At 45.8% G+C, this 21405-nt stretch overlaps 9 protein-coding genes across 11 annotated transcripts; 7 read left to right on the forward strand and 2 right to left on the reverse strand.

Annotated features, from left to right (window-relative positions):
* The first annotated feature begins 206 nt into the window (after nt 1–206).
* LOC120453264 (cleavage stimulation factor subunit 2) lies at nt 207–1738 on the forward strand. Its single transcript, XM_039637886.2, has 2 exons — nt 207–456; nt 518–1738. Exons 1-2 carry the CDS (start codon nt 320–322, stop codon nt 1629–1631), a joined length of 1251 nt encoding a protein of 416 aa, XP_039493820.1. The 5' UTR covers nt 207–319; the 3' UTR covers nt 1632–1738.
* Nucleotides 1669–4156, reverse strand: LOC120453261 (cleavage and polyadenylation specificity factor 73). The gene is made up of 5 exons (XM_039637884.2): nt 3995–4156; nt 3774–3935; nt 2420–3711; nt 1911–2353; nt 1669–1848 (listed from the first exon to the last, which is right to left on the reverse strand). The coding sequence occupies exons 1-5, from the start codon at nt 4060–4062 to the stop codon at nt 1759–1761; spliced, it is 2055 nt and encodes a 684-aa protein (XP_039493818.1). The 5' UTR covers nt 4063–4156; the 3' UTR covers nt 1669–1758.
* Nucleotides 4157–4295: 139 nt separating this feature from the next.
* On the forward strand, nt 4296–5931 carry LOC120453265 (Golgi SNAP receptor complex member 1). Of its 2 annotated transcripts, none has more exons than XM_039637888.2 (4): nt 4296–4455; nt 4521–4705; nt 5248–5636; nt 5698–5836. In XM_039637888.2, exons 1-4 carry the CDS (start codon nt 4434–4436, stop codon nt 5702–5704), a joined length of 603 nt encoding a protein of 200 aa, XP_039493822.1. In that variant the 5' UTR covers nt 4296–4433; the 3' UTR covers nt 5705–5836. The 2 variants fall into 2 exon arrangements, with proteins under 2 accessions (XP_039493822.1, XP_039493821.1); XM_039637887.1 differs by having other exon boundaries at nt 4297–4455; nt 5688–5931.
* A 7-nt stretch (nt 5932–5938) lies between these two features.
* Nucleotides 5939–8362, forward strand: LOC120453262. Of its 2 annotated transcripts, none has more exons than XR_005616529.2 (3): nt 5939–7604; nt 7674–7766; nt 7839–7858. XR_005616529.2 is itself a non-coding variant. In XM_039637885.2 (3 exons), the coding sequence occupies exons 1-3, from the start codon at nt 6075–6077 to the stop codon at nt 8240–8242; spliced, it is 2031 nt and encodes a 676-aa protein (XP_039493819.1). In that variant the 5' UTR covers nt 5939–6074; the 3' UTR covers nt 8243–8362. The 2 variants fall into 2 exon arrangements, 1 of the variants encoding a protein (XP_039493819.1); XM_039637885.2 differs by having other exon boundaries at nt 7670–7766; nt 7839–8362.
* A 199-nt stretch (nt 8363–8561) lies between these two features.
* LOC120451317 (mitochondrial import inner membrane translocase subunit Tim22) lies at nt 8562–9718 on the forward strand. Its single transcript, XM_039634886.1, has 3 exons — nt 8562–8918; nt 9253–9446; nt 9512–9718. The coding sequence occupies exons 1-3, from the start codon at nt 8681–8683 to the stop codon at nt 9665–9667; spliced, it is 588 nt and encodes a 195-aa protein (XP_039490820.1). The 5' UTR covers nt 8562–8680; the 3' UTR covers nt 9668–9718.
* Nucleotides 9719–12030: 2312 nt separating this feature from the next.
* On the forward strand, nt 12031–12841 carry LOC120451318. Its single transcript, XM_039634887.1, has 2 exons — nt 12031–12171; nt 12236–12841. The coding sequence occupies exon 2, from the start codon at nt 12397–12399 to the stop codon at nt 12691–12693; it is 297 nt and encodes a 98-aa protein (XP_039490821.1). The 5' UTR covers nt 12031–12171; nt 12236–12396; the 3' UTR covers nt 12694–12841.
* On the forward strand, nt 12042–15813 carry LOC120451316 (insulin-like growth factor-binding protein complex acid labile subunit). Its single transcript, XM_039634885.1, has 2 exons — nt 12042–12171; nt 13955–15813. The coding sequence occupies exons 1-2, from the start codon at nt 12148–12150 to the stop codon at nt 15542–15544; spliced, it is 1614 nt and encodes a 537-aa protein (XP_039490819.1). The 5' UTR covers nt 12042–12147; the 3' UTR covers nt 15545–15813.
* Nucleotides 15814–16009: 196 nt separating this feature from the next.
* On the reverse strand, nt 16010–18571 carry LOC120451314. Its single transcript, XM_039634884.1, has 5 exons — nt 18507–18571; nt 18380–18427; nt 17909–18315; nt 17649–17850; nt 16010–17326 (listed from the first exon to the last, which is right to left on the reverse strand). The coding sequence occupies exons 1-5, from the start codon at nt 18519–18521 to the stop codon at nt 16223–16225; spliced, it is 1776 nt and encodes a 591-aa protein (XP_039490818.1). The 5' UTR covers nt 18522–18571; the 3' UTR covers nt 16010–16222.
* A 305-nt stretch (nt 18572–18876) lies between these two features.
* Nucleotides 18877–21369, forward strand: LOC120451666 (kanadaptin). The gene is made up of 3 exons (XM_039635541.1): nt 18877–20155; nt 20205–20399; nt 20458–21369. The coding sequence occupies exons 1-3, from the start codon at nt 18968–18970 to the stop codon at nt 21241–21243; spliced, it is 2169 nt and encodes a 722-aa protein (XP_039491475.1). The 5' UTR covers nt 18877–18967; the 3' UTR covers nt 21244–21369.
* The last annotated feature ends 36 nt before the right edge of the window (nt 21370–21405 follow it).

Genomic DNA, 21405 nt, shown 5'->3' on the forward strand with positions numbered 1-21405 from the left:
ACAATTTTTCGGTGAAACTAAGAGACGGGAGTAGCAAAAACTAGATTAAAACTATTAATACTTTCTTAGCTGTTTAAGTTAAAAAATATAACGAAATAGTTTCTTAATCGTTTATTACATATTGTTAATATTATTATCTGTACCATAGCGATTTATTTCCCATTAACAATATGCATTTTTTTTGAGTCCCTGGTAAGGGAAATTTTTCAAAGAAGAAGAAGAAACATCAAGCCGGATTGCAGGGAATTCTTTGGATAAATTTATCAACGTTCGCTAAGATTTTCTCGGATTTTTGCATTAAATAATAGAAAAAACAGATATGGCAGATAAGGCGCAGGAACAAAGTATTATGGACAAGTCCATGCGGTCGGTTTTTGTGGGGAACATACCCTACGAGGCCACCGAGGAGAAGCTGAAGGAGATTTTCAGCGAAGTGGGCCCGGTTTTGTCACTGAAGTGAGTTATTTTATATATAGCCTTGCAAGCCCCACTGTAAGCCTAATTCCTAATCCTCCAGACTGGTCTTCGATCGGGAAAGCGGCAAACCCAAGGGCTTTGGCTTCTGCGAGTACAAGGACCAGGAGACGGCCTTAAGTGCCATGCGGAATCTGAATGGCTATGAGATCGGCGGCAGAACACTGCGGGTGGATAACGCCTGTACGGAGAAGTCGCGTATGGAGATGCAGCAGCTGCTTCAGGGACCACAAGTGGAAAATCCTTATGGCGAGCCCTGCGAGCCGGAGGATGCTCCCGAGCTCATCACCAAAACTGTGGCATCCCTGCCACCGGAGCAAATGTACGAGCTGATGAAGCAGATGAAGCTCTGTATCGTGAGCAATCCTTCGGAGGCACGCCAGATGCTAATGCTCAATCCTCAGTTGGCCTACGCTTTGCTCCAGGCAATGGTGGTTATGAGGATCGTAGATCCGCAGCAGGCGCTCGGCATGCTTTTCAAAGCCAATCAAATGCCTCCCGTTTTGGGTGGAAATCCGCACCAGGGGCCAGGGAACCACTCCATGATGGGACAACAGCAGGTTCCGCAGCAGCAGGTGCAGATTCCGCAGCAACAGCAGCAGGCTCCTCAGCCTCCAATGCCCGTCCCCGGACCTGGCTTCCCACCCAATGTCCATCCAAACGATATCGATTTGCGCATGGTGCCCGGTGGACCCATGCCGATGGATCCCAGGATGATGGGCCGCGGCATGGACCAGGATTTGCGTGGTTCTCTTCCCAATCCAGTGCCTCCGCCACTGATGGATCCACGAACTCGTGCCCAGATGCCCCCACAGCAGCAGGCGCAGGCGCCACCGGCCCCTTATCCCAGCGATCCGCGCCAGCGTCCCATGGATCCCAGGTTAAGGACAGGACCTGGCCCTCAGCAGCAGGCACCGCCACAAGGCATTCCCCAAGCACCGCCACCAACACAGCAGCAACAGGCGGCCGCTCAGCAGTTACAGAGCAGACTAGGCGCCCATGGAGTCCTGCCCTCGGATGCCTCCGACCAGGAGAAGGCTGCCCTTATTATGCAGGTGCTGCAGCTGTCCGACGAGCAGATTGCCCAGCTGCCCTCCGAGCAACGGGCCAGTATCCTCATGCTCAAGGAGCAGATTGCGAAGAGCACTCAGCGCTAAACCTACTCCGACTAACACGGTTGGAAAATCACTTCGGTCATGCTTTCTATAGTACATTCTATATGAATCAATTAATAAAAAGAACATTTTCACGCAAGAAATTTTAATAAGCGGAATGGTGCGGTGTTCAAAGAGCGGAGACTAGGGTCTGGTGCAACTTCTGAACCGTCGTGTTGAGCATTTGTCGAAGCACATCATCCTCAGCACAGTTTATGACCTGAAAAAATGACAGATTATCGATATTTACGCCATTAGAAAGCATCTTCTACGAACACTTACGAGGGTTTCCAGGTTTATTTCCGCACGTTTCCCGCTCACCGTTACTGGCAGCAGATCGCCCTTGAACATTTTTGGCACGCAGTTGTCGCCGAAGGTGTCCTGTAGTGTCTCGATTAGGCACTCCCGAAAGCGCGAGTCCTCTGACTTGGTTTGCTTTGTGGCGCCCTTCAGATTTGTTCCTCCCAACTCTGACTGCATGATGCAGGCGAGAACGGCATCGGCGTACACATCATTCACATGCGTCGCTTGCCACTCCATCACAATGATTTTCTGCTCCACAGTCAGCTCGATGCAGCCGAAAACCCGCAGCTTTCGCTCCGCCTCCAGCACCTCCACGCATCCGGCACCAATGCGATCTAGCAGAAGCTCTAGAGTGGCCAACGAGCTGCCCCAAGGAATCGACTGACGTTGTGTTACAACAGACATGCTCATGTCCGTGTATTCTGTGGGTATTTTTTGATTGAATGAATTGAAATTTTAACAAAGGAATTTATCAATATATTACTTACTGCCCAGATCAGAAGGGGCCAACAGGTGGTACTTGAAGTCGCGTTTAACTAGAACGCCTGAGAGTTTGCTTCCCACCTCCGAGTTCTTGGCAGCGAGGCTTCCCATCACCTTGGCGGTTTTCTCGCCACGGAAATAAAGGTCCACGGCATGCGTGTTTCGCGGGTTGTAAAACTTTATATCTGTACTCGCATCTGCTTCGTATTCCCTCTGTAGAGCCAACTTCAGACGCGACATCTCGTTCTGCTCCCCGTGGACGAGCACAACATGCGTGGGCTTTAGTAGGCGGATGAATTCACTAGTCTGCTGGTAGTCCGTGTGAGCCGAAAAGGATATGTAGTCGACGGACATGTTGAGCGGCAGCTTCTGACCCGACAGTGTGGTGATCTCCTCCGGTTCGGAGAGAACGGCTTTGGCCAAAGTGCCTTCCACGCAGTAACCGGCTATGATCACTCCGTTCTTGGGATCTGTACACCAGCTCTCGAAAAGCTCTCGCGACAATCCCGACTGCATCATACCGGGCGAGGCCATGATTACACAGGGCCCTATATCCTCGAAGTGATCGATGCCCTTTAGGTTGGAAATGTGGCGGAAAACAAAGGGATTGTTCACCGCTATCTGTCGTCGAATTCGATCATTCATGGCATTGATGTACGTCTGGTAGACAGCCATGCACTTCTTGGCCAGAGAGGAGGCATAGTAGATGGGAATCTCGTGCAGATCCGGGTTTTGTGACCAGAATTCATCCAGAATAAGTAGCAGTTCTTGGGCACGGCCCAAAGCAAATACAGGGATCAAGCATCTGCCGCCTTGCTGAACTATTTTCTGCACAAGCGAGGTAAATCGGTTTTCTCGATCCTCTCTTTTCTCGTGGATGTGAGTGCCGTAGGTAGACTCTGTGATTAGAACATCCGGCTTCATGGGTGGCACCTCGGCGGCCATCAAATGTCGATCCTCCTGCCGCGAGAAGTCACCAGTGTACAAGATCTTGATACCAGCAATCTCTATCATGAACATGGCAGCTCCCAAAACATGACCAGCAATATAGGCACAAAAGCGCACGCCCATTACATCGCGCTCCTCGTGGAAATTGATCGTCTCGATCTTCTCCATAGAGGCCTCCAGATCAGCTTCTGTATACAGCATCTGCTCGGTGGATATGTTACTGATCTTAATGTAATCGGACAACATCCATCGGTAAATGGCTTTAGTGGCATGGGTCATGAAGCAGCGGCCTTTGAAGCTGGTCTTCATGAGGAACCAGGGCAAGGCGCCACAGTGATCCAAGTGGAAACTGACAATTATACCGATTCACCATTAAAAGTTTAATGTGCATTTAATCTCTACAGTACTCACTGTGAAATAAACAGCAGATCAATTTCATCCGCCTCTATTAGATCCACGTAGGGCAGGGCATCCATGCCGGACAATCCCGGATGGATTCCGCAGTCCAGCATGATCTTCTTGCCCTTGAATTCCAGCATAATGCAGGAGCGTCCAACTTCCTGGCCAGCACCACTGAAAGATAAACGCTACCGCTGAGTTTCGTGAATATGGATTAAGTTAAGTTTCCTTACAGTGGCTTGATCTGCAGCAGGTCGCTTTCCTCATCTGGCATGCGTGCATCACCTGTTGCCTGCGTCATTATGTCTAAAACAATGTAATCAATAACCAAACAAACTTTACAAATCGCCGGCAACAAAATGATGTGCTGGGCAGTGTGACCAAAGTTTATTGACTGCCCGGTAAAGACCTGTTCACACAAGAGCTGGAAGATACATTTTCTCTTTACATTTGGCTTGCAGTAAGAAAGTTATGGTTTTGCCGTAGAATTATTAAGAAAATGTATTTTTAAATACTTTCGAAGTAACCATTCATCTTTCACATATAGACATAAAAAAATCTGGCTATTCATTTTTCGTGATGCTTCATCACGTCCAGTTGGGCCTCGCATGACCTGGCCACACCGATTGCCACACGAAAGTCGAACAAATAAAGGAAAACTATTTTGGACAAATGGGAGGATCCAGCTACGATGGTGAGCAGTGTTAGTTATCGGATACCTTCCATGTAACTCATCTCTCCCATCGACCTCACACACAGTGCTCAGGAAGCAGGCGCGAAGCCTGGAGAACGAGATCGACCTGAAGCTGGTGGCATTCAGCAAAATCGGTGCGGGCAGCGGAGGAGGTGGAAGCGGAGGATTAGGAGGCGTTGACACATCGCCGCTCCTGGGCGAGCACGTCTTCGATTCGCTATCGGAAGAGATCGAGCAAATGCTGGAAAAGGTGGGATAGGTGATCCAAGTCCATGACATGGTACAGGGATTATCATATGAATCTGGTACTAAGCCCAAAGCAATATAATGCTAATCCCTATTAATTAATTGCACCCGCACCCAAAGACTGGCTGGTTTAAAACTAAAGCTTTTCAAAAATGATTATTAGCAGAATTCAGCACACAATTAAAAAAAAACTGTCACGATTAGGATGCTGCTATAATAAACATTTCATTACTTTTCAATTTTCCACAAAAGCAGCCTCTAGGAACGCGTGAAACAAATGTATTTTTATTTTATTCGGGTTTTGTTTTATATTCTTCGATTTTTGCTAGATTCTTTAAACGAAAACGTATAATCCGCTTAATGAATTAAATACATAAATAGATTACTTAAATGATAAAAATGTACCGCCAGCATAATTTTGGAACCCGAAAGTAACGAATGAATGAATTGTGTTGCTTGAGTAAAATATGGATTTCTTGATTGCGTTCTGGGCATGTTCAATTTTCGAAGAAGTGAATATAATTATAGCATCATTCTTAATTGCAGCTATCCTCGCTAAATGAGTCCATGTCCGATTTGCCCGCCTCGGGAGCAGCCGCCCTGCACACACTGCAGAGGCATCGAGAAATCCTGCAGGGGTACCGCCAGGAGTTCAACAAGATCTGCGCCAATCATACAATGCGAATCGAGCGCGAGGAGCTGCTTCGTGGCTCTGGATTGGCCACCAGCTCCGGCAGTCCATCCATCTCGGGCTTGAACCGGCGAGAAATGTACCTGAAGGAGAGTGGGCACCTCAACAGCGCCAGTCACCTGGTCAACGATCAGATTAACATTGCCATTGAGACGCGTGACCATCTGCACGCCCAGCGACAGGCATTCAAGCGGCTGCAGACCCGCTTTAACGATATCTCCAATCGATTCCCACTGATTTCCAGGTGAGATAGAATAAATTATTAATTCGATTTTTGTATAATGTATATTCGCAGTCTCATTCAGCGCATAAATATCAAAAAGCGACGTGATTCACTGATCCTGGGAGCAGTTATTGGCTTCTGTGTGATCTTGTTGCTACTCTACGCCTTCAACTAGTGATTTGCAGCCCCGATTCGGCCAAAGATAGAGCTTGCATTCAACTCCATTACAGACAATTGCAATTTTAGTTTGTTTTTTTCCGACGGTTTATGTGTATGATTAAATTGTGATAGCAATAAAATTTACTATTTAAGAGAATCCCAGCAGCCCTAGATCTTAATGTCAGGCAGCAATCAATAAGTTTAGGCAGACAACAAACATAAACAACTTATATACCTAAAAGCAACCCGAAACATTTATAGACAGACCTAAGTTGATAAAACGATTTCAATTGTACAGAGATGGCTGAAAATCCCCCCGAAGAAGCCTCTCCCATAAATCATGCTGAGGAGATTCCAGCCGCGGAGGATGCTCCCAAACTAGTAACGATCGCTGAGGCGGTTGAGGGGGCAGAAGTCCAAGGTGAGGCAGCTAACGCAGATCAAGGCGTTAAAGAATTAGTAGATGGAGAAGTCGCATCAGTGTTGCCTACCGAGGATGACCATGGCTCAAAGGAAGGTCAGGAATCTACAGCTAAACAAAAGGGTCTTGTTACCGCCGACGAACGGAAGCGCGAAAAGCTCCTGAGGATTAAGGAACGGCTCGCCCAACATAAGGAGGAAGAGGCTTCGCATGCTGCCATGGTTGAAGTTCCAGTAGAATCTGAGGAGATGCAGGACGACGAGGCCAGGGTGGAACTTCATTCCTTGGAATCGGGCGCCGAAGAGTCGGCAGATGATTTCGAAGATATACAGGCCATCCTCAATGAAAAACCCCAAACTCCACATGAAAGCGTTATTGCCGAAGAGGATGTCGAGTCTGAGGGCAGCTTTGATGAGCCATTGCCCAGGTTGGGAGTGTCCATAAAGAGTGAGTTTATCCGCGGGTTTGAAAGCCTGCCCAGCATATCGGACATATCACTCGATCCGGAGCCGGAACCAGCACCCGAACCGGAGTCCGCTCCTCAGAAATCCTTTACCAGGTCGGGCTCAGAAGATGGTAGAGTACAGCAAGATGGCTCAGAAGATCCGGGAGAGGGGGAGGCTTCTGACTCCGATCAGGATGCTAGCACTGCTCAAATTGCGGCTGGTGAGTCCGAAGAGGACGACGATTCTATACTTATGGATGATCTGCCGGATGAGCAAGCTCAGGCAGAAAAGCAAGTCATTATTGGGGAGGAAGTGGATACCATGGCCATGTTTGCAGTGGCCGTCGATGCAGAAGTGGAGCCCCAGAAGGAGTTGGTTGTTCCTGTGGAAGAACCCTTCTGGTATCGCCTTACTGTCGATTTCCTGAACAATCTTATCAATACCGTGGTGGATAATGTGGAAAGCGCCGACAAGAACAAGGAGCACCTGTTGGACAAACACAAGATGCTGCTGGAGCTACAGCGCCTGGTAGACGACTACAGTTTCGAGAAGTACCAAAACACCCTCCTAAACAATGTTGTGTGTGACTACTTCCGTCGCAACCGTAAGTTCAACAATTTTCAGCCACTGCCACCAGACGTTGCCGCTGGCGAGTTCATCCGCTACATGAATGCTCTCTACTCGGTGGACAATCTGATGGAGCGGGTAAAGATGATCAAGATGAAGTACGGACACAGCACGTCGCGTGCGATGCTGGAGCTCAATTCGTATTCCGTCCTCGCCTTCAACGAGGAGCAGCGCCTGGAGGGTTTCATGCGTAAGACCCTCATCCGCAAAGACATGGATCGTTTGAAGCGCGCCCTGGACAACGATCTCAGGCGCATGCAGGACCTTCGCAACCAGATCAGCGGGAAGCGCTACGAGCTTAACTTGAACCTTCACAACCTAGCATTTGTGGATGAGGTGAGCGTATGCTTTTAGGAAAATTCAATCTTGTATATAATAATGAGTACATTCTTCTCCCAAAGAAAGTGATGAAATTTGAGAGAGTTACTGAGACGTTGACCATTTCGCAAATGCTCTGCGCCAACGAATCCATAATACAGTTGAGCAAGCAATTGGAAGGTAAGTTTGTAAACTCTAGAACGTTAAATTTAACGTTAAATTCACGTATGTATGTATGTGTAACTTGTACAGAAAAGTGCAAGGATGTTGCGGTCATGCAGTCGAACTACAAGAAGTCGATGATCGAGGAAACATGCGTTCGGGAGAAGCGGGACATGATTGCCTACATGCTCTCCAAGGCAAGGGCTGAGTACACAGACCGTTTTGAGCGGCGGAACAGTCTGCGCAAGGATCTGACCAGGCTGCAGCTGGAGCACGCCCACCTCAAGGCCATGCGGGCCAAGCTGGAGGTCAAGGGCGGACTGCTCTTTAAGGCGGGTCTGATGTACGACTACGACAAGTGCATGGCCGATATAGAGACTCGCCGTGCCCATATCCAGGCCATGAAGAAGACATGCAACGATTTAGGGAAACGCATTAACGCTGTGGAACACTCCAAGCACCAGTCCAGTATTTCCATACGATATCTTAGTTAATTAGGATGCATTTCTAATTTTCTAAGGATTTTCACAAATAAATTTGAGTGCATCTTGTATGACTATCACCCATGTGTGAAAAAGTTGACCATTAAACGATCTTTTTAAAATTTTAAAAAAGGGGATTCAACTTAAATTACTTCCGGGAATTAAGCAGCAGGAAATTTTCCGTTTCCACGATGTAGCGGAAAATTACGCTTTTGATTTCAATTTAATAAAGATATTTTCCCTAAAGGTACTTCCCCACCGATTTCCGGTGTCTGTGGACAATCGATAGAAGCTTGTGATATTTTTGTGCCTGTTATCGATAGGTGCGATAGTCCGGCCCTGGCAACCAGCTGTTCGGCGATGTGATAATAATTTTGGTTTTTTTTACCCAACACGTTTGACCCAACAAAATCCGCATTTCTGAATAAAAATCTTTATAAAAAAGCAGAGATGTCCGTGCTGCCCAACGCCGTGAACAATGAATCGTCGGTGACGGCGCCCAGGATGTTTGGCGACCCGGATCTGGATCGAATGGCGATGCAGTATGTTGGAGACATGCACCACTACCGCGAGAACATCGTAATCCCCAAGAGCAACGGGCCGGTGAAGATCAAGACCAACGAGGAGAAGTTAATCGAGTCTGCGGTGGAGAGCTGTGGATTCAAATGCGCCATGGCCTGTGTGATGGGTGGGTGACTATCTCTGTTTCGCAAACTAATTGTTCATAATCAAAACAGGCACTGGTAAAAAAATGCTTGATCTATCTACGATAATTGTCTTATAGCAATACCTATTTATACGTTTCTTCAACCTCATAATTATTATTGTGTTTAACAGCCATTATCGGTACAAATATTATTAATTAAGATTATTATTATTCAAAAAACAAATTAAATCATAATATGTTATCAGTTTTATTTTGAGTAACTAAATTGTTAAAACAACTTTACGACTATTCAGGTTCCCGTTTTGTTAGTAACTAAAATACAAGATTTAAAATCCGTCTAAATGCGCATTTTCAGGCTATGGCTTGGGTGCAGCCTTAGGTTTGTTCAGCGCCTCCGTTAATCCCAACATGGCCGATCCCTTCGCGAATGAGAAGAAACAGACGGCCAGGGAAGTTTTCCGCGAAATGCGCTCCACCACCCACTCCTACGCAAAGAACTTCGCGCTCATCGGATGTGTATTCTCCGCCGTGGAGTGCACCATCGAGAGTGTAAGTCACCCTAATCGAAATCGTTTTGCAACTGTGTATTAATCATACCCTTTTTGATTTTGCAGCATCGTGGCGTCACGGACTGGAAGAATGGCACCTACGCCGGAGGCATCACCGGCGGACTGATTGGCCTGCGGGCTGGCGTTAAGGCGGGCATCATCGGCGGACTGGGATTCGCCGCCTTCTCCACGGCCATTGACTACTACATGCATTCTAGATAGGCTCATATTCCTCAGTTACCTTGTTTCGTATAAATGTTTGTTTCTAACTAACGTCTACTGATATGCTTTTGTGATTTGCCGCTAAAGAAACGTTTTCGTCACGACCTGTAATGGCCCCATTTCCGGTTAGCTCTCATTTGGAGCCCTGACATTTGAAAAAGTGCAGCTGCCACACATTAATATTGCCCTCCAATCAAAAAGGCACTGTGTGGCATAAACAATGTGCCACAGTCTAGCTTTCAAATTCGGCCAGTGAGCTCCCGACCGGTTTTCTTTTCGGGGGAGCACTGTGTCCATTTTTGTGGGAACGCGAACGGGAATCTCGATCCAGCAGCAAATTTCCAGTTTCGGTTTTTGTTCAGTTTGACTCGAGCGGCGGGCAGGTAGAGATCGTTGGTTGGCTCCTCTGCGCTAACGTTTCTGTTTTCGGCGTCAGTCCTCGCGCGTGTTTCTTCTCCAGACGAGGATGAGCATAGTTCCCCAAGCAGCTGCAAAAGTGCAACAGCAGCAACATCAGCAAGATCACCAGTAACCACAGCAACGCAAACGGGTTTCATTCGCACTCGACGGGCATTTACTTTTATTGGGTGTGCGGTTGGGTCGCGTGCAGTTCACGGAATATGCAAAAGCCTTCATCATTAAATTAAACACAGACTAACGACTAGTAAGCACATGGAACTTTGCCACGGATGTGCGTCCTCCTCCCTTGCGGTTTGTTGAAAGAAAAGCTTTTGGAGGAGAGGCGACAGAGATCAAATCTCTCAAGAGAACGTTTACAGTGGACATCGGATAAGGTTCATCAGACTGAAACTTGTTTCTGATAGCGTTTGCTAGGAACATAAAAGGCGGAATTAGATGGCAAAACCAAACTAATGATATGACATTTAAAATATAGTGTAAACTTAATTCATTCTATTCAAACTGCTTCTTTTAGGAAGACATTAAGCAGGCAAAAAGGGTAATTCAAATATCTATTTAAATATTTATCGTTGGATTTATATTAGGAGCAATTTCACTTTTGATTAGTAGTGACTTTAAATAAAAGAAGCTTTCAAAAATGAGTTTTAGGTATTTTAAAGTCTTCAGAATCTACAATCTAAGCTGTGTCCACTGTACTTGCTTCCAATGCGATCGTGAGTCACAAGTGTCTGGGCAACATTGGTCTGGCTGTGCTCGGTTAGCTTCGTCAGTGTTTTGTTTATGCAACCAATTCCAGAGCCACAAACACTTCTTGTTTGCCTTTCTCATCGGAGGCAGCTGCGAACAGCTCAATTCTCCATTCTTCGCTCTCGTTTCTTGATTCCCGATTCTTAATTCCCGATGCCAGCCGTCAGCAAGTTCAATGGAACCAAGTGACACTTGCAATTGCGATCGCATTTAATTGGTCTTCGGCCAGTGAATCAAATTTTGAGTAATTTTGAGCAGCTGTGGGGGCTTAGCTGAGTCAACTAATGGTCTGTTTTTGGGCTTCAACGCCACTTGTTGCCACATCGAGAGACAAAGTCTTATCTTATCGCAGAACAATCTACCCGAAGCTAAACAATACAGTACGACTTCTATAACTCGAATTCCCATCTTGAGTACTAAATAAATAAAGTAGAAGTTTTTGTAAAAATTGTTAGAGTTTATTAAATATTTCAGACAATCTAAGATAAGGCTAACTTTTAATCTGTTTTTAGAGAATCTTTAGAAAAAATAAAAATAGTAAAGAAATTGCTCTTGGATTTAAGTTACAATTTAATATTTACAGCTTATTAATGAAATACATTTTAGATGCATTTGGAAATGTAACGTAAATCGTCCATAGCTCTTGCAAATGGATCAACTGAGATTCGCAGCAAATCTGTCCAAATCGCTTACCTTAACAGATCAGTTACTGAAATCTATTATAGATTTTGAATAGATACTGAAATTCGGCTTAGAAGTGCAAGACTGTAGGCTCGTATGCTCGAAGAGCGATTGCACTTTAGCCAGCTGGGTTGGCCACTAGAAATTAGCTGGCGAAGAAAGCCAGAAAGCAGGAAAGCAAAGCTGACGACCTTGCGAGAGGAAGATAGCCGTAGAAAGAAAGCGGAGAGAAGGAGAAGGGAGAGTCCAAAGCAGGGGAGAGATGACTCAATTAGAATTCACTTTTACTTTACTGACCGTTTAGATTACAATCTCAGAGCTGAGAGCGCGGGAGAGTGAGGGTGAGAGTGGAGCCCCGAGAGAGACTCTCTTCTCCTGCTCACCGATATCTAATCAAAACAAATAATGCCGCAGTCCACGGCGGCTTTACTTGATTCATTAATTCAGTTTTATTCTGCGAGGCAAGCAGTCCACTCGCTGAGTGCTGCGGTAAAAAACAATAAGTGAATATAAGAAAAATCTAAAAACAAGGAGTGCACTTTCAAGAAACGGAAAAGACACAACTAACAGAGCTCGAAATCTTGTACGCCTGCATAGGAAACCCCGAAACCGAATCGTTAAACGATACTATAATGAGGCAAAAGCTTCTGCTGTTGGTGAGTAAATATTTCAGCCATCCAAAACAGTATCCCTATCTTATCGCGCATACTTTGGGTTCAGATAGTGGGATCAGAGAGTGTTTTCCGTAAGGCTGTTCTCCCAAAGTGCCAAAGTGTGGGGAGACCTTTTTATGAAGCACTGCGATGACCTCCTTCCGGACGGCCAGTTGGCCCAGAAAAATTAGGATGTCACAGGTTATCAAAAATCTGTGAGTCAATCAGATGAGTCACGCCATGATGTTTTCCACTTGGAAGTACAACGTACTAGCTTTCAGTTTTCACTCACCGCTATCAGTTGAAAATGTTTTCCCACAAATTTATCACAAGTCTTCAAGACACATGAAAGCCGCAATAGTACGGATACCAATCGCAATATGTTTCAAAGCGCTTATGAAAATGAACCGGAGTCGTGCGGATCGTTGGAGAAAGATGGCCGAGATGCTTTTATCCTTATGTGTAATCGATAAAGCCGAGGATGTAGTACTTGATATTATAATGTTAAAGGTCTTCGGAGAGTAGTTGCAGCCGACCAACTATAGGCACCTAGAAACATACATATATAGAATATGGCTAATCTTTCTAAAAAGACCCTGATGTAAAATTTACTTGCTTAATTATATAAATATTATTTGCTGTGTAAAGGCTAAACCGATCGATGACGGAATAATTTCTTTGTTTTGTATAGTGACCCAGAAATGATTGATTTTTATAAAAATGCGCACACTTTTGTAGGTTGAGTAAGTAGACTTATACTTTAACACAGTCATACTTGCATTTCTAAGTGTTCATTGCAATCAATTAAGTGTGGGCATTTAGCAATTAGATGGCACACTTGCTCCTTTAAAGAAAATAAAATTACTTGTGCTGTATACAAATTGCAAAGAGCTCTGGCTTGCAGTGCATTGATATTCGTTACTCGTCGCAGGTTTTGGAACTCTTAGAAGTAGCCATGCAATCATATTAAGGGCGCCAACCTTACTGGTCTCCAAAGTACTTTCGTCTGTCTGAACACTTGTACTTCGGTGCAATCGTGACATATGGGAACCAGCTAAAAATCAGATATACAACACCCCTTCCATGGTCAGAACGATGGAAAATGTGGCGAAATGTTCAAGAGACACGTGCTTATTACTCAGGTTGTTTTCCCAGAAAATTTTATATTCTCAGTCAAAGTCAACTCCCTAAAATATTGTTTTTTGTGCACGCAAATTGTACAACGGATACAGATAAGGACCGAACTTTGCATTGTTTTTAAAAATGGAGGAATTCCCAAAAACAATCCAAACAAGAAAGAACCCTTTAGTCGAGTTCCCCGACTATCTGATACCCGTTAACCAGCTAGTGGAAGGGCGAAGGAGAAATTTAAACACTACCCTTTTTTTGCGGTTTGTGGGAACAAGTTTTTTGGCAAATCGAGAGAAATTTACAAAAATAATGTACATATAATAATAATCTTGAGCCTGATCAAGAATACATATGTATACTTTATATGGTCGGAAACGCTTTTTTCTGCCTGTTACATACTTTTCAACGAATCTAGTATACCCTTTTACTCTGCGAATAATGGGTATACAAATATTTCAATTTGTAGCTGTTTTATACTGTGAATTGTTAACTTGATTTGCTTATTATTCTGATTTCTAAGAAAACTGAAGACATATAAAACTTGTTTTGATATATGTATGTAAATTGTAGGACGGTAATATTAAATAACTTATACAAATTAATACAATACATTAATTAAAGATCAATTAACCCCTAACACCCTTATTTCCTTTAGGTCCTTGCTGGAGCGGCTTTGCTCCTGGACACCGGAGTTCGGGGCCAACATGAGGACATTCCTTACCAACCGGTGACCAATATCTGCCAGACGTGCCTGTGCCTAAGCATTCAGGACGGAGATCATCGGACGCACTTTAACCTGGACTGCTCGGTGAGGAATTTCGAGCACATCCTGGCCCGCTGGCCGGAGCAGTTTGGAAGCCAGGCGATTGCGTCCGGAGATGCATCAGAGATTGTGGTCTCTTACTCGGGCAATAGGATCAAGTTGCTCCAACAGCTGCCGGCCACAAATGCCAGCTTAACTCTCTCCTGCCGGCACTGTGGTCTGCAGGATCTGCAGGCTCCCCTCTTCATGGACGTGCCCAATGTGGAGGCTCTTTACATCAGCTGGAATGAGCTACCCGATGATGCCTTAGTTCCGGACCTCTTCAGGGGTCCTTTTCGCAACACCCGCTACGAGCCGATTGGCTTGCGTGACCTGGACTTAAGTCACAACCGCATAGCTCGACTGGATCGCCGACTTTTCGAGCACACTCCTCACTTGACCAAGTTGAATTTGGCCTACAACAAACTGAGTGCCCTAGATGAGGCCACCACAGCCTCCATTGCATCGGTTGCTACACTGCAGCGACTGGACCTCTCCCACAATGGCTTGATGTCACTGCCAGCACAGCTTTTTTCAAAGCTTACAAGCCTCCGTATCCTGGATGTATCCGGAAATGAGTTTGCCACTGTGCCTGTCAGCTTGCAGCAGCTAGGAAAGTCATTGGTTCAACTCAACTTGGCAGGAAATACCTTTCTTAGCTTGAAGGAGAATAGTCTTCAGGGCCTAGTTTCCCTGAAACGGCTAAACATAAGTAGCATGCCATCCCTAAGAAGCCTGGAGAAAGGAGCTCTGAACTTGCCTGCACTGGAACACTTAGACTGCTCTAGGAACTCCAAGCTGGAGCGCTTGGAGCTGGCCGATCTGCTAAGCAGTCAGAATTTGTCGCATGTAGACTTGTCCAGGAATGCACTGACCACCCTGGTTCTTACTGCCACCGGTTCTAGCAACAGCAGTAGTAATTCTTCAAGCGAACCCTGGCCACGCCTCCGTCGTTTGAGCATCTCCGGAAATCCCTGGTATTGCAGCTGCGAACTGTTCAAAACCCTGGAGCTAACTGGACTGACCCGCATCGACCGGGAATGGGATGGAACTGAGGCACGCTGTGAAACCCCATACCTTCTGGCCGGATCGCCGCTCTCCAATTTGACAGCCGAACGGATTTGCACAATGGTGATACCCAAGAAATATCGCGAGGTGGACGAGGAGCCACCGCGATTCCTGCGGCGCCGCTATATAATACTCACCGCCATTATAGCCAGCATTGTCCTGGTAATTGGTCTCGTGATCGGATTTGTCGTGGTCTGTGTGCGCCGGCGGCTTAAGGGCAGTGACTACGGAGTACAGCCCATCCGGTACACCAGTGTAAGGGGTAGCAATCTGTCGCAGTTCTCGCAGCTGCAACCCGCTTCGGTGGCCAGCAAGTTTAATAATGTCCATGCCGGGAGCAGCAGTGGGGTGACTACTGGTGCTGCCAATGCCTAACACGGTGTTGAAATCCTAATTCGGTTCAAATTCCGAGCTAGCTGCACAAGTTTCGAGCCAAAGATGTCCACGACAGTGACGCGATCCCAACCGAAAGACTTCCTGTGCGTGCTATCCTGTACATATTTAGGTGCTCCCTGTATTAAATTCCACAAAGGAGCTGATCCCATTGCCAGTCCCTAACCCCTAGTATTTAGTGAAGCCATCGATGTTTGTATTGTACTTAAGATCCGCACATTAGCGTGTAATAAAACATTTTTAATTCCAAATATAGTTTTATGTAGTGTATGTGGGCAAGGATGAGTTTAATCCATCTAGTTTGATCATTGAAAGTGTAATTTTAAAAAAACAAAAAAAAATTATGTACCTTTAAATCTTCAAAATAGTTAAAACTAATATAAATAATGCTTGGCCATGTCTCGAGTTTCTCTCAATTGCTTTCCCATATGTAAATTCTCGAGTGGGTCTACTAAATAAGTTTTATTTGTTGCTTGCTCATTTTTATTTAGTTTTAAAAATGGTAGCGAAACACAAAATGAGGAACAACTGAAAGGCAGAAAGTTGTGTCTATCTCTCCAATTGGCTAGATAAATGATAAAAGCTTAAACTGATAATAACCAGACCAAAGGAGATAACAGATAACAGGCAAGTGAACAACAAAACAAACAGCCTAACCGTCTAGCATTCACTTTCGAGCAGCTCCTCCTCAGCGGCGGCCACAGGTGGTGGTGGTAACTTAAACAGATTAATTGCCTGCTTCTGAGCTAGAAATTGACGCATTTCAGCAAAGTTATCACGCTCCTTGTGCTGTTTGCTACGTCGCTTGAAGGGCTCTTCGTCAGCAGAGTCTGAATCTGAGTTGGTGGAGGAATCGTAGATAGGGAGGGGTGTTGCTTCCGCCAAGCGATTATCCTCCTGCTGCTCAACCTTTTCCATTTTTCCAAACAGCTCGTCCACATTTATGCCCTTAGAGGCCAGGACCTCCCGCTCCTTCTCCAGCATAACTTGTCTAATGGGATCGATGCGATCCTTCAGCTGTTTAAGGACAGGCTTAAACCTTCCCTTGGTAATACGCTTCTCGAAGTTAAGCAGTTCCTTTTCAGGCGAAGGAAAGGGAGCATTCTGCTCAGCTTCAAAGTGATGCTCCTCGTTTTCATCGTACATGTATGCATAGAAATCATCCTTCTGCTGCGGTGCATCCACGTTTTGCGAGAACTCGACCCTAAGAATGCTCTCGGGGAATTCATCATCAAGATCCTGCCTGGGTTTCGGAAACTCTCCTTCCAAATCCAGCTGACTGTGCAGAAACTTGTTGTATACCAGCATCAACCGCTGGAAATCATCACAGCAAACGGCCAAGGCATTTTCGATGCCATGCATATTATTTGCCACGGCCACCAGCTCTTTGGAGTTGTTCTTGTTTGCAGCCTCTGTGGCTGTAAGTTTTTGAAGGGTCACGTCCAGAGCTTGACACTCAGCGGCCACAGCCACCATACAGGCGCTTAGTTTTAGCGAAGAATGCTGCAACACAGCAATTGGTCCACTCCGCTGTTGCTCTGTTTTCGTTGCATTCAGCTCAGCCAGTTCCAGCTGCTTTCTCTTCTGCAGGGCTAACGCTAGATTACTAAAGTGCTGCTCCTCCTCTTGCACCAACTGCCTCACCAGGCTGTCGATTTTCACCAGATCCTCGCTCAGCTGAGAAATCGAGGGACGAGTCGTGATGGTGAGTGCCAGCCGGAGCAGGTATTGTGACTGCACATAGGCGAAGATGTTGTGAAAATCCTAAAAAATTTGAAATTAAATAAGTTACTTTAAAAGGTTTAATACTAATAATAATATTTTAGATGTACAGGTATACATTTTTGTTGTAGGTTTTACAGAAAGCATTGGCGCATTAACAAATTAGGAGAAAAGTGCTTATAATTTGTGTTATCTGTTGAGTGCGTTATTAAAGATTACCATATCCTCTGGGAATAGACAATATTGGCCTATTGTTGATACAGCATAATAATGAACAGCCAGCTTATTTATATAACCCTTCGTAAGATTTTTTGTAAGCTTCCTCAAATCACACTTACCAAAATACACATAGACAATTGCTTACCTTTATGTGCTTGGGACTGTAGTCCGTGACATTGTTCTTGAAGTACTCGCACTCCCGCAGCTCTTCCATGGGCGCATAGTAAGCGCCGTACTTTGTCGGCAGGGGATAGTCCGTCTCCAGTTTGCGGGTGGCATCGTACAGGATTTCGGTAACTTCCTTGGCGGCCGTTATGCAATCCCATGCGCGCTCGATTTGACGGGATCTGTAACGTAGTCTGATTAGGTATGTATACTTCACTAGACTGAGATCTTTTGGATTACTCTATAAGTTCAGCCTGTTTCATGATGATGATCTCCTGAAAGTACGTCATATTTCGACGGATGCAATTGCCGAACTCGTCAATGGTCTTGACCAGTTGCTCCAACTTCCGTTCCACGATTTTGTTCCGGCAAACGAAGACGCTCTTCACAGCGAACAATGCAGCAAAGGTGCCTGAAATGAGGATGGATGGTACCATGGTGTACCGGATGCCCCGTGGAGTTATCAGGTGCTCCAACAGAGTGCCTCCCAATATTAGGCAGGCGTTCCTCGTTGTCAGCAATTGTCGGCCGGGACCCGCGTTGGAGGATGCCTGCAACTCCTGCATGCAGTGCTCCAGTGCCTCCACATGGTCCACCAGCAGGCGCTTCGAGTACAGGATCTTCTGCAGCAGGTGATCCTGGATTACCTGGTTTGTTATGCACAAGTTAGTTGGTTTATTTATAGCAATTGCTTTGCCCCACGCCACTCACCTGTTTTTGTTTAAGGTCATCCGCCAATTGGCGTCGCTCAAAACGTTGCTGTAACATGAAATGCATTACATGCATAATTTGCATTATTTATTAATAAAAATATCTATATTGTTGCCTATGCACGCACCTTGAGCTCCTGCATGTTTCACCTTTTGTTGTTTAGAAAAACTTTATATTTTATACAACACTGAGTGTTTTTAAAATACCAAAAATAAAGCTAGCATGAGATGGTGAAGGATATTCGAGACGTATAGGTATTTTAGCTGCTTTATAGCTATATTTAGCTTGTCGAATGGTTTTGATTTTAATCGCTCAAAAGAATAATGATTAAGGTTTTAGTAAGTTGCAGTTATATCTATTTGAAATAATTTCTAAAAGATTTGCACATTTAATTGTCTTTTACACCTATCCACTTAATAAAAAAAAAATATAAAAAAAATAATCAAGAATTATTTCCCGGGACAACTGTTGAAAGGGTACGGTATTATTAGGCGGCTCATATCTGGTCTCACTGCGTCGAACAGCTGCGAATTTTGCAAAAATTTGTTTACACCTTGAAAAATTAACAGATTTCGTCCGTTCGTCATCATGAACGAGTTCAAAGTGCCCGCTCCCCTGCCCAAACCAAAAGTAATTATAACAGAGAAGCCGCGCTCTGAAGTTCCTGCAGAACCACCGCCTCCGCCCTTGAAAATCCCAAAAACACCCAAATCCTCGCCAGCGGCCGTCTGTCCCTACAAGGTGCCCAAGTGGTCAGCTCCGCCAGCCGAAAATCAGAACTACAGGTTTGAGGTGCTCAAATCCGGTCAGATCATCGACACTGTGCATCAGCTGCAGCAACAGGCAATCTGGACTTTTGGCCGTTTGCCAGAGAACGATGTGCCCGCCGCCCATCCGACGATCTCACGCTTCCACGTGGTGCTACAGTACAAGCCTAAGGCTCCACCAAAGCTGGATTCCAATAAGGAAGGCGATGAGATGGGTGAAGAGGACGAAGAGTCAAAGAACGATCAGCCAGAGGGCTGGTACATTTACGACATGGGTAGCACTCACGGAACTTTTTTAAACAAGCAACGCGTGCCGCCAAAGGTCTACATCCGCATGCGGGTTGGACACATGCTCAAGTTAGGCGGCAGCACACGCGTGTATATTCTGCAGGGTCCCGGTGAGGATGAGGAACCGGAATCAGAGCTATCTGTAACCGAATTGCGTCAAAAGAGAGAGAAGGAGCTGGCTGATGCAGCCGTGGAACGAGAGTTGAGGCTTCTGGAAGCTGAGGAGCGAGAGCGCAATGAGGGCGTCAGCTGGGGTATGGGGGACGACGCCGACGAGGAGACAGATCTTAGTCACAATCCCTACGCCAGCACCAATAACGAGGAGCTTTTCTTTGACGACCCAAAGAAAACGTTACGCGGTTTTTTCGAGCGAGAGGGTCTAAACCTAGAGTACAGGTGCGACGAGCTGTCTACCGGCTCCTTTGTTTGCCGGGTGGAGCTTCCGCTCGACGATTCCAATGGCAGGCCAATCATTGTGGAGGTTAACCACAAGGGGCGCAAAAAGGACTGCGTGGTGCAATGCGCCCTGGAGGCTTGTCGAACGCTCGACAGGCATGGTGTGCTGCGTCAAGCGAACCAGGAGGCCCAAAAAAGGAAGCTGCTCAAGAATCGGGACTCTGATGACGAAGATGAGTTTTGGGATCGCACTGGAGATGTGGCTCGAAAGAAGCAGCGAAAAGAGAATGCCGGAGTCAGTGTCACCCTTACCTATGAGGATTTGGTAAGTCCCAAAAGCCTTCTTGATCATTGACTGACCAACTTTTCCACAGCTGAAACAAGAGATTGAGCTCAACTTAGAATTGGAAAAGGTAGAGCAGGAGATTTCAACTTACCAACAAAAGGAAAAAAAGCTGAAAGAGTTGTCGGCCAAACAGCAAACTGAGGGTGATGATCTGGACAACTTCATGGACACGCTCACCAAAGACGTCGAGAAACTGGACAAGACGGAGATCAAAAAATTAAGGGTTAGTATTTAACAATAATATAAACAATCATTAATTCAAGACCTTGCCTTCTAATTAGTTGGAGCAGAAACGACTCAAGGATGAGCACCAAAAGGTGGAACGCTTACTGAAGATAGCCAAGCCCACTGCTCTGCCATTCACCACAAGCCTTGCTGCTGGTTCTAAGGAGTCGGTCGCCCAGAAGGGTGCAGTCAAAAAACAACTCCCCATGATTGGCAAGAGAAATCAGTTTAGTAAATTCAAGGTGGTCAAAGCGCCAACAAGCACACAGACTGTGCCCCAATCTAATGCATTTGCCTCCGATGAGGAGGAAGTCGAAGAGGAAGAGGTCCAAGAAACAGTAAAGGATACGGAGGGGGACAATTTGAAGAAGGAAGTGACAAAACAGGAAAGTACGACAAAGCCATCGACTCCAGAAAACGATAACTTGAAGGATACCGAACTCCCTGCTCAACCGGAAGTTAGCAAACCAACAGTCGCTAAAACGGAAGTCTTAAAACCAGACAACGTGAGGTCAACAAAAGTTTCATCGGAAGTGCCCCCAGATCCCACCGACACTGTTGCTTCAACTAATACAGCTGAAGGCACCAGCACCCCTGCAAAAGACTGCAGCACGCCAGCAGAAGACTTCAGTGCCCCAGCAGACGACACATCGGAACCGGAAGAAGCGCAGAAAAAGCGACGTCAACGCCAGCGACAACGCACCAAACAGCGCCAGGATGTGGACATGGACCAGAACGAGCTGGCCGAGCATGAGGACACCGAAAAGTACGCCAAGTGGGTGCCACCGTCCAACCAGAGCGGCGATGGAATCACCCACTTGAACGAGAAGTTTGGCTACTAGCCCATTGGTAGCCCTAAAACACCGGAAATGTTTAGTTTACAAGTACTGTAAAACTAGTCTACACGCGTAATAGATGTATTCTCTAAGACCCTCTCATTATTACTTTGTAAATGTTGAACCCCTGAACGTTTTCATATGTATTTGTTTTGTGGGTCTTCAGGG

The sequence above is a fragment of the Drosophila santomea genome, chromosome 3R (genome assembly GCF_016746245.2).
Source record: "Drosophila santomea strain STO CAGO 1482 chromosome 3R, Prin_Dsan_1.1, whole genome shotgun sequence".
Classification (NCBI taxonomy): Eukaryota; Metazoa; Arthropoda; class Insecta; order Diptera; family Drosophilidae; genus Drosophila; species Drosophila santomea.

Bases quoted from the DNA above. Each gene is read 5' to 3' on its own strand.
- LOC120453264 (XM_039637886.2), top strand. From the start codon at position 320: ATGGCAGATAAGGCGCAGGAACAAAGTATTATGGACAAGTCCATGCGG. The intron at 457-517 runs GTGAGTTATTTT...CTAATCCTCCAG, and splicing joins GGCCCGGTTTTGTCACTGAA to ACTGGTCTTCGATCGGGAAA.
- LOC120453261 (XM_039637884.2), bottom strand. From the start codon at position 4,062: ATGACGCAGGCAACAGGTGATGCACGCATGCCAGATGAGGAAAGCGAC. The intron at 3,936-3,994 runs GTAAGGAAACTT...TTTATCTTTCAG, and splicing joins CTGCTGCAGATCAAGCCACT to TGGTGCTGGCCAGGAAGTTG. The intron at 1,849-1,910 runs GTAAGTGTTCGT...TCATTTTTTCAG, and splicing joins AAATAAACCTGGAAACCCTC to GTCATAAACTGTGCTGAGGA.
- LOC120453265 (XM_039637887.1), top strand. From the start codon at position 4,434: ATGGGAGGATCCAGCTACGATG. The intron at 4,456-4,520 runs GTGAGCAGTGTT...CCTCACACACAG, and splicing joins GGGAGGATCCAGCTACGATG to TGCTCAGGAAGCAGGCGCGA. The intron at 4,706-5,247 runs GTGGGATAGGTG...TCTTAATTGCAG, and splicing joins TCGAGCAAATGCTGGAAAAG to CTATCCTCGCTAAATGAGTC.
- LOC120453262 (XM_039637885.2), top strand. From the start codon at position 6,075: ATGGCTGAAAATCCCCCCGAAGAAGCCTCTCCCATAAATCATGCTGAG. The intron at 7,605-7,669 runs GTGAGCGTATGC...CTTCTCCCAAAG, and splicing joins ACCTAGCATTTGTGGATGAG to AAAGTGATGAAATTTGAGAG. The intron at 7,767-7,838 runs GTAAGTTTGTAA...TAACTTGTACAG, and splicing joins GTTGAGCAAGCAATTGGAAG to AAAAGTGCAAGGATGTTGCG.
- LOC120451317 (XM_039634886.1), top strand. From the start codon at position 8,681: ATGTCCGTGCTGCCCAACGCCGTGAACAATGAATCGTCGGTGACGGCG. The intron at 8,919-9,252 runs GTGGGTGACTAT...GCGCATTTTCAG, and splicing joins CGCCATGGCCTGTGTGATGG to GCTATGGCTTGGGTGCAGCC. The intron at 9,447-9,511 runs GTAAGTCACCCT...TTGATTTTGCAG, and splicing joins TGGAGTGCACCATCGAGAGT to CATCGTGGCGTCACGGACTG.
- LOC120451316 (XM_039634885.1), top strand. From the start codon at position 12,148: ATGAGGCAAAAGCTTCTGCTGTTG. The intron at 12,172-13,954 runs GTGAGTAAATAT...TATTTCCTTTAG, and splicing joins GGCAAAAGCTTCTGCTGTTG to GTCCTTGCTGGAGCGGCTTT.
- LOC120451318 (XM_039634887.1), top strand. From the start codon at position 12,397: ATGAGTCACGCCATGATGTTTTCCACTTGGAAGTACAACGTACTAGCT.
- LOC120451314 (XM_039634884.1), bottom strand. The intron at 18,316-18,379 runs GTGAGTGGCGTG...ATAACAAACCAG, and splicing joins ATGACCTTAAACAAAAACAG to GTAATCCAGGATCACCTGCT. The intron at 17,327-17,648 runs GTAAGCAATTGT...CAAATTTTTTAG, and splicing joins ACAGTCCCAAGCACATAAAG to GATTTTCACAACATCTTCGC.
- LOC120451666 (XM_039635541.1), top strand. From the start codon at position 18,968: ATGAACGAGTTCAAAGTGCCCGCTCCCCTGCCCAAACCAAAAGTAATT. The intron at 20,156-20,204 runs GTAAGTCCCAAA...ACTTTTCCACAG, and splicing joins CCCTTACCTATGAGGATTTG to CTGAAACAAGAGATTGAGCT. The intron at 20,400-20,457 runs GTTAGTATTTAA...CCTTCTAATTAG, and splicing joins CGGAGATCAAAAAATTAAGG to TTGGAGCAGAAACGACTCAA.